The sequence below is a fragment of the Polypterus senegalus genome, chromosome 8 (assembly GCF_016835505.1).
Source record: "Polypterus senegalus isolate Bchr_013 chromosome 8, ASM1683550v1, whole genome shotgun sequence".
In the NCBI taxonomy this organism is placed as follows: Eukaryota; Metazoa; Chordata; class Cladistia; order Polypteriformes; family Polypteridae; genus Polypterus; species Polypterus senegalus.
Genome location: NC_053161.1, coordinates 189,064,816 through 189,074,332, shown reverse-complemented (window position 1 = coordinate 189,074,332; position 9,517 = coordinate 189,064,816). Strand labels below are relative to the sequence as shown.

Genomic DNA, 9,517 nt, shown 5'->3' with positions numbered 1-9,517 from the left:
AACTGGGTGTCCCCCTTCAATGAAGTAAAAGGAAATAAAACAAAAGTGGACGCGATTGCCCCAACAAAACACACCTTTTCAGTTCAATACACAAATTTACTTTTCAGTTTTGTGAACACGATGGCGCTTGCTTCATGTCTCTGAGGTCTAAAGATCTCTGGTATCTGTCCATATTGCAGTTCTGTGATAGCAGCCTACCACTAAACAAACTCCTCTGATTAATTATGGTGGTGTATAGTGGGTGATGTTCATTGTCCATAACAGATAGCAGCTTGCACAGTGTCCTTCTCTCTGCCACCATCACCAGAGAGTCCATTTTCATGACAGCCACAGATCCTGCTCACCTGATCAGCTTGTCAATACACTCACCATCTCTCATCTTCAAGCTACCCCACTTGCTCACTAAATATAAAGTGATAGATAATTACAACAGTGAACAGATATAATAGACATAATTAAGGACAATACACATAATCCAAACAGACAATATTGGTCTGTTGATATGGTGACTGGAGGACAGACCTGCACAAGTTGCTTTGTAATGTCAGGGCAACAACTGGGTGTCCCCCTTTAATGAAGTCAAATGAAACAAAACAAAAGTGGACGCGATGGCCCCAACAAAACACACCTTTTCAGTCCAATAAACAAATTTACTTTGCAGTTCTGTGAACACGATGGCGCTTGCTTCATGTTGAGTTTCTGGGTCCAACAGCAGACTCCATCCTCTGGGGGTCAGCAGCTTTTCAAGTGTCCCACCCAGAAGGACAGGGGCAGCTCTGGGCACTGTGGCTGAGTCAGTTCCCCTCATTTGGTTTCTTCTCAGAGCTGCAGGTGGAAAAGGAGAGACAGTCAGTGTGAGAGCCCCCTCTCGTCTCAGAGTGGTATCACTTACCTCACAGAGACAGGAAGGTCATCTCCAGGTGGGCACACATGTGTGACAATACATAGAACTGGCCTGCTCATTTGTTTGCACTGCTTGTATTGTTGTATTCAGCAGCACTTTGAGAATTGATTCTCATTACATGTTTATTTGCACTTCATTTTTCTTCATCTTTGTATTAACATGGAGTTCATAGTTTGGAAATGTAACAATAAATGTAATAAATGATTCCTGTAAATTTAAAAAATAGCAAATGTAAATTTGGTGTAAAACACGTTATTAAATCTTTGGGACTTGAAATTTAAGATTTGACTCAAAACCTGCCTAACAACATTTATTTTTTAGATCAAATTTTCATACAAATAATGGATCTCAAAGTGCTTTACATGATGAATAAAGAGAAAAAAAGTCAAAATAAATAAGAATTAAAATTAGGGAACACTAATTAACATTAATAAAAGTAAGGTCTGATGGCCAGGGAGGACAAAAAAAACAACTCCAGACGGCTAGGAAAAAACATAAAATCTGCAGGGGGTCCGAGGCCACGAGCCCACCCAGCCTCCTCTCAGAATTCTACATAACATCAATGACCTCAGTCAGTCCTCGTGGTGTTCAGCGTTCACATGGAAGAACTTGATGATGATGTCCCATAATGCACTTGGTTGCTCTGCTCTTCACATCTTCAAGTGCTGTTATGTCTTTCTTGTACTGAGGAGACCAGAACTGCACTCAGTACTCCAGATGTGCTCTCACTAGTATATCATAAAGTAAGAGTATAATGTCACTTGATTTAAATTCGACAGTTTTTATGATAGAACCTCACATTTTATATTATCTTATTAATTGGTCCAGTAGATTACGTAGTCAAAGAAAATGCTGTGTCAACATAAATCCCTAAATGCTCTTAAGAGGTCTCCTCCTGTAGCTCAGTGTCTCCCATTTTGTTTTTATATTTGGCTGAACTGAATCACTCAGGTGAATAGAAGACGCATCGGGATGACAGCAAGTGAAGTGAAAAAGTATCACAAAATAATACAAACAAATAAAAGAGGAGACTCCATAATACTTCAGGGACACATAAATTCCTTTATTCCTGTTCTGAAAATGAAACCATGATTAAGAATTAATCACAACAAATTAAAAAAAAACTTCAACAAAGGCACAGACAAAGAGACCTGCTGCTGGTCACTACTGGAGCTGCCAGTCCTGAGTGGTAAATGACAGACCAGAATTCCAGTTTGTCATCCTCACCACATGGCCACCTGTGACAAGTCCATCTGGTCACCTGAGTGCAGGACACCGTCAGTCTCATGTCTGTGACGTTCTTATCCAGTGTTGATGTCCACATGTCAGTCTGAATGACTTGGCACCAGTCAGTCCACCATGAAGGCAGGAGACCCGGTCAGGTATATAGCGCCTTACTTTAAAAGAATGGCAGTGGTCTCGTGTTCACACTGCACTTCAGTGAAAAGTCAGAATACAAGTGGCCATTGAACCTTTGTGTTGTTTGTCCTTCTGTCTGTCTGTCTGTCTCTCCTCATGTCCTCACTTCTCTCTCTTTATCTCCACAGCCTGTTTGGTTGTGGTCTCACCTCCAGATGTTGCTCAGCTCTCTCCTCAGCTCTTTCTTCTCCGCACTCACGACTGACTGAACTGAACCTGAACGAAAACAACATGGAGGACTCAGGAGTGGATCAGCTGTTTGAGTTGCTGAGGAGTGAAAACTGCAAATTAGAGAAACTGAAGTAAGTGAACAACAAGAGTGTGTGTGTGTGTGTGTGTCTCATGAATTTTATTTCTTGTCACATTACGGCTCTGACCTTTCCATGCTGTGTTTAATCAAGACAGAATGCAGTGTCCCTTATGGACAGACAGATGGACGTGAGGTGACACAGCTGCAGATTTCCTTTAATAATTCAATTCATAAAGACAGCATTGTGACCCTGAGCCCCTCCACCACACTGGTCACCCGACTCATCCTCTCTGTCCAGACTGTTGTTTTATTTCTTGTCCCACAAGCCCACGCTGTCCATTCTTTATTTTAATCTCGTACTTGTTCCTGTCCTCCATTGTCACTTTCCCCCTTACACTCCTCTGATGTCCTCACTAAAGTTTGTTAAAAATCACTAAAATAGAATAAGGAGGAGAAACACAGTCAGTGTGAGGAGAAGAGATGACTAAAGTGACAGAAGACAAAGAGGAGTGGACAGCTAGAGCTGGACTGAAGTGACAGATAAGAACAAAGAGAATAGAATAGCAAAGATAAGGAGAGACAAGAGAAGGAGATGAACAGAATGAAGAAAAGGACGAACTAAGAGGGGGACAAGACTGAGGATAAGGAGGAAAGGTGGACAGCAGCAGTAGAAATGACCAGCCAGCCATACACAGAAAGAGAAGGTCACAGGGAGGAGAGGATTAGGACTGAAGGCAGTGTGGACAGTAAGATGGGAGACACAGGAAGTGACCGCCATTATAGCCAAGTGGACTGAACTGGCCGACATCATTCTACAAGACATGACCCCCAGGTCTACACAGGACATCGACATATATCTGTCAGTGGGCTTAGTGACCGACAGGTGGACACACACATCATGTGCAGTAGACATCAGAGACACTGAGAGGATTCTGGGAAGGTGATCTCAGTGGGCGTGTCAGTGAGATACTCCAGTATGAGGAGTGGCACCCTCTTGTGTTTGTAACTCACACTCGTGTCTCTTGTGGGACATTAAAACAAGAATCTCACCAAATCAGTGTAGGCTGTCACATGACTTTCTCACTAATCCAGTATATAGCGCCTTTCTGATATTTTTATACACACATGGTCTTCACTGATGTCATCTCAGGTCCAAACCCTCTGCCTCACAAATCCTTCTTTTGTCAATTCAGTCAGTCAGGGTCTTCCTTAATGCCAGCAGACAATCAAATGGCCGACTGGAGATGTGAATAATTTGATGTCACTAAGGACACCTGTCACACTAGTCCTGTGCCCCACTGGTCACTCTGGTCACTGCGTGATTCTCTTTACTACTAAATACAAAGCTGTGTGGTGACACATGTCAGGGGTCAGTGGTTGTGTGCAGGTTTTTAAATTAAAATGGTGGACTCAGAGGGGCGTAGGTGGATGTGGTAGTGTGGGGGAGCAGAACAGCCCTGGAGTGTTGGTGGTGAATTGGCGGAGCGCACTTTACACCTGAAGACACGTGTGGTTCAGCCAGTGTCCTCATTAGTGTTCTGGGGTCTGTAATTAGACACCTGCACCCCAGTGAGTTTAAAATGAGCTGAGCAGGATAGTCAAGAACAGAACTGAATAGGAATGAAAAATGAAAAGATGGAGACGGAGGTTAAATGAGAAATAAAGTAAATGGAGAATTGTGGCTGAGCTGATGCAGGGAAGTGGAGGTCAAGAAGTGGCCGTGAGAGGAGTGAACACACGGCACTCAAGGGGTAAGGACAAAACCTGCTGTGTGCCTAAGGAGCAAGAGTGACCAATCACACCGAGTGGGCTTCTGCTGAAGGCTGAGGGTTGGCGTTAGGAGAAAGGAGATAGTCTTACGAAGCACCCTGCTGAAGGCCATGGGATTGTGATGGGAACACAAGCTGAGTTTGGGGTCCTCAGTGGTGACCAGCTAAGGTGGCTGGGGCAGAAGCCGACGTGAAGGATGACTGCCCTTGCCGGTGGTCTCTTGGCTTGCTGAGGAGAACATAAATGGTAAGCAGAGGAGATGTCAGTTTTAGGTGGCACAGAAACTCTTGTTGTTTTACATCCAATAATGCCAGTGCAGTGAGAATTTTGCCAATAATACTACTATCAAAGTGACAGGTGGCACATGATATTAAACATAATATTAATGTGACAAATACTAAAGTGACATATCATTAAAGTAAAATAAAATAAAGTGACATGACTTATCTTAATAGGATAACATGTTTGATGTGACTCATAACAAAATAAAACAAAATAAAACTTATAGAGCAGTGAGCTAATAGTGAGATATCAGATGTGGTTCCAGCTAATACAGTCAATACAGCTTAGGAGGAGAGAAGGACCGTCAGGCCCAGAACTCAACCACCACCCCCTGTTATGAAGAGTTAAAGAGTCTAATGGCTCTGAGGACTAAAGATCTCTGGTATCTGTCCATATTGCAGTTCTGTGATAGCAGCCTACCACTAAACAAACTCCTCTGATTAATTATGGTGGTGTATAGTGGGTGATGTTCATTGTCCATAACAGATAGCAGCTTGCACAGTGTCCTTCTCTCTGCCACCGTCACCAGAGAGTCCATTTCCATGCCAGCCACAGATCCTGCTCACCTGATCAGCTTGTCAATACACTCACCATCTCTCTTCTTCAAGCTACCCCACTTGCTCACTAAATATAAAGTGATAGATAATTACAACGGTGAACAGATATAATGGACATAATTAAGGACAATACACATAATCCAAACAGACAATATTGGTCTGCTGATATGGTGACTGGAGGACAGACCTGCACAAGTTGCTTTGTAATGTCGGGACACCAACTGGGTGTCCCCCTTCAATGAAGTAAAAGGAAATAAAACAAAAGTGGACGCGATGGCCCCAACAAAACACACCTTTTCAGTCCAATAGACAAATTGACTTTGCAGTTCTGTGAACACGATGGCGCTTGCTTCATGTCGAGTTTCTGGGTCCAACAGCAGACTCCATCCTCTGGGGGACCGGCAGGTTTTTAAGAGTCCCACCCAGAAGGACAGGGGCATCTCTGGGCACTGCGGCTGAGTCAGTTCCCCTCATTTGGTTTCTTCTCAGAGCTGCAGGTGGAAAAGGAGAGACAGTCAGTGTGAGAGCCCCCTCTCGTCTCAGAGTGGTATCACTTACCTCACAGAGACAGGAAGGTCATCTCCAGGTGGGCACACATGTGTGACAATACATAGAACTGGCCTGCTCATTTGTTTGCACTGCTTGTATTGTTGTATTCAGCAGCACTTTGAGAATTGATTCTCATTACATGTTTATTTGCACTTCATTTTTGTTCATCTTTGTATTAACATGGAGTTGATAGTTTGGAAATGTAATAATAAATGTAATAAATGATTCCTGTAAATATAAGAAATAGCAAATGTAAATTTGGTGTAAAACACATTATGACTTCTTTGGGACTTGAAATTTAAGACTTAACACAAAACCTGCCTGACTTGACTTTGGACTTCGAAGTGAAGAGGAGAAGAAAAAGGAGAAGAAGTGAGAGATGGAAATAAATAGAAGGAGAGCAGTGACAGGGCGTCACCACCAGAGGGCAGAGCTGAGCAGAGCAGAGGACTTGGGGACCTGCAGGTTTGGTGACGTCTGTGTGACTGATGGCCTTTGGTGTGCACTCATAATTTGAACCCAAGTCCATTGACTTTAACATTTTGTTTGAATATTTCTGGTATCATTTGTAAAGCCTTGTAAAGACCCCACCATCTTTATTCCACCCCCTTATTGTCCACTGGCCTTTTCTGACTTTTTTAAACAGATGTCATTGAAAAGGCAGGACATAAAGAAATGAGCTGCTGTTGTGACAAATTCAAACTGTGAGGACACAAACATGTCACTCTTGTGACCCCCACACGTCCTGTGAAATCAGCTGATAAAGTGCTGCGGATTTTCTTTGCTGTCATTTTGGTCAAATCACTTATGGGCAGAGCTGAGAATGGACAGCAGTGGTCAGCGGTCATGGCGGTCTCTTCACAGTCCACTCAGACCACCTCTGTGTCCACTGGACTGGACTTTGTGATGCTGACAGTCCATTTGAAGCTCGTCCTCCTGCTTTATTACAAACTAGTAGAAGAAATAAGAAAACTGAGTTTAGCACCACTGAGGTGTTTAGTGGAAAAAGGTCAGCTGGTCAGTGTCACCAGTCAGTATGTGAGGTCTGAGTGGCCTAGGACAGAAGTGTCACATGTCAGTCTTATCCTCCATGTCCATTATGTCATCACTCCTAAACTCAGCTCCAGTGTTTGTCTTTTTAAACCAACAGAGTGTCATTGTCATTATCGAATTACTGTGACATGAGGAGTGTCCATCAGGACAAACAGCTGAGTGTTAAGCTCTGCAGTGACCAGAATGTCTAACAGTTGTCTTTACATGATGTCCTACAAATCAGACAAACTGTCTACACATCCTAAGTCCTGAATGACAAAAAGAAATCCCACTTTGTCACAATCCCCCCCCCATTGTCACCTTCTACAAGTCCATGTGGCCTCTCCAGTGCAGGATGCTGTCAGTCTCATTTCTTTGAGGTTCATCTCCAATATTAATGTCCTTGTGTCCGTTTCAATGACTGCTCACCTGTCAGTACAGCAGGAAGGCAGGAGACCCTCTCAGGTGTTTAGTGCCTTACTTATAAGAACAGCGATGGTCTTGGGTTCAAACAGGCTCAGTATAAAAGTAAAAATGCCAGCAGTCATTGAGTCTTTGAGCTCTGTGGCCTTCTATCTGTCTGTCCCTCCTCATGTCCTCACTTCTCTTTCTTTATCTCCACAGCCTGTCTTTTTGTGGTCTCACCTCCAGATGTTGCTCATCTCCCTCCTCAGTCCTCTCTTCTCCACACTCACAGCTGACTGAACTGCACCTGAGCAACAACAAACTGAGAGATTCAGGAGCTTGTCAGCTGTGTGAGGGTCTGCGGAACCCAAACTGTAAATTAAAGACACTGATGGTGAGTAAACAGGGTGAGGTGTGTGGGGTTATGAAGTCACAGCTGACGGCCTGATGGATGGACTGATCACAGGACACCACATGGACTGACTGAAGGAAGGAGAAGGACAGGCAGTGGGACGAGAAGGACAAAGAGCAGTGGACAAGTGGAGCTGGACGGAGGTGACAGACAGGGAGGACAACAAAGATAATGAGAGATTACAGAAGGAGAACAACAAAGAGGAGAAGTGTGAGATGAGCTGAGAAAAGCAAGAGCAGTAAAGGTGGACAGGCAGAGGGACAAGGACACAGGGAGGAGAGGTGACAGGATCAGGACAGCAGGCAGAGTGGACAGGAGGAGAGGGTGGACAGGGTTATGGGGGTCACTTGGAACTAACAAGACAGAGAAGAGCAAATGTCAGTAGAGAGGGTGGTGAGGAAACAACAAGAAGAAACAAGAGGACAGAAAATGAGAGAAGAGAGGAGTGTGAGGAGGAGTGGGCAAGAAAATAATAAAGAGAGAGACTGAACATTAATTAAGAGAGCAGGACACAGGAAGTGACCACAGAGGGGTCAACACCATGTCACCTGGACAGACCACCTTCTGTTGTGATTGCTCTAGCAGCACAATATAACAAAGGGATGAGGCCTCTAGAATAGCCCACCAAACAAATGTCACCACCAGGCAGGCCCACCTCAGGCAAACAGGAGGCTTCAGGCCTGACTAGGCCACAGAAAGGAGCTCAGGTTTTTAAATTCAAAATAAAATCAAAAAGAGTCTCAGAGGCGTGAAGTGAGTCTGACCAGAGGGAGAACCGTGAAAACTCCAGCTGGAGCAGAGACAAGTCCACAAGTGGTCTTCATAAAAGACGAGGTTTATTAACAAAAGAGCCAAAGGGGCTGCCAAAGGCAATCCAAAGCTAACAACATTCAAAAAGCACAAACTGTAAGAGAATCTGAACTCAAGAGCCAAAGGTTCAACGACAATAATAAGAATAAAAAATAAGAGCGCAAAATACTCACAAAGACCACCAGTCACCAGATTGCAGTCAAATGAGCCGCAGTCTTTAGAGAGTTGGAGGACAGGTGGTCCTGCGTCTTGGGATCAAACCACAAAATACAAGGAACTGGAGAGATGTGCGAGACACACACAGAGATACTAAATAATAGTGAAATAGAATTAAAATAACAGATAATACAGAATTAAACAAATAATATACAAACAGAACAATGTTATAAAAATAATGGAAAATAATGAAGGATAATAAAAAATAAAACAGTCAGCTGGAGCCATGGAGAATCCTTAGCCTGACCAGAACACCTTCACTGAGATGAGATAAAATCAAAAGGCCTTCAGAGGATGGTGACCTGACTGGACAGAGAAATGAATGACCGGCAGACTGACACACATGTCATGTGACTTAGGGACACTGAGGGGAATTCTGGGAAGTTGACCTGAGTGGGCGTGTCACTGTGATAGTACAGTGTGTGAGGTGGGGTCCTCTTATGTTTGTGAATCACACTTGTATCCTTCACAGGCTGGTTGATAATGAGATCAGTGAGAGTGAGGAGAAGAACCTGAGGTCACTACAGAAGAAACTGAACAGGAGTGGACGGCAAGTGAATATCTACACAGAAGACTGAAAATGCTGATCAACTGACCCCAGTGATGGTGCCCCCTGTCCATTTCTTCTAAATTCTTCTCTTTATTCTTTTATAATCCCTTCAGCTCTCCTCCACATTTAATAAACTCTCCATGTCTTCTTCTCACCCTCTGTGCCTCTTCTTTAAACTCACTTGTGTTTCTCCATCCCATCACCCTGAACTGGTCACCAAACTCAACAAGTTCAGACCAGTGACCCCTGAGTTTCACCAGCCAGAGGACCACAGTGGAAATTATCATCTGAAACCAGCGGGGGTCACAAAGCCCACCGAGGGAAGCAGCAGGAGTAAACATGTGTGGTCAGTCCAGTTGTA

The 9,517-nt window shown here is 43.9% G+C and overlaps 1 protein-coding gene across 3 annotated transcripts; it reads left to right on the top strand.

Moving 5' to 3' along the window:
* The first annotated feature begins 2,407 nt into the window (after positions 1 to 2,407).
* LOC120534530 (NACHT, LRR and PYD domains-containing protein 3-like) lies at positions 2,408 to 9,310 on the top strand. Of its 3 annotated transcripts, none has more exons than XR_005634781.1 (3): positions 2,408 to 2,625; positions 6,035 to 7,562; positions 9,079 to 9,310. XR_005634781.1 is itself a non-coding variant. In XM_039762133.1 (3 exons), the coding sequence occupies exons 1-3, from the start codon at positions 2,420 to 2,422 to the stop codon at positions 9,085 to 9,087; spliced, it is 390 nt and encodes a 129-aa protein (XP_039618067.1). In that variant the 5' UTR covers positions 2,408 to 2,419; the 3' UTR covers positions 9,088 to 9,310. The 3 variants fall into 3 exon arrangements, 1 of the variants encoding a protein (XP_039618067.1); XM_039762133.1 differs by having other exon boundaries at positions 7,388 to 7,562; XR_005634782.1 differs by lacking the exon at positions 2,408 to 2,625 and having other exon boundaries at positions 4,989 to 6,196; positions 7,388 to 7,562.
* The last annotated feature ends 207 nt before the right edge of the window (positions 9,311 to 9,517 follow it).

Bases quoted from the DNA above. Each gene is read 5' to 3' on its own strand.
- LOC120534530 (XM_039762133.1), top strand. From the start codon at position 2,420: ATGTCCTCACTTCTCTCTCTTTATCTCCACAGCCTGTTTGGTTGTGGT. The intron at 2,626-7,387 runs GTAAGTGAACAA...TTATCTCCACAG, and splicing joins TGCAAATTAGAGAAACTGAA to CCTGTCTTTTTGTGGTCTCA.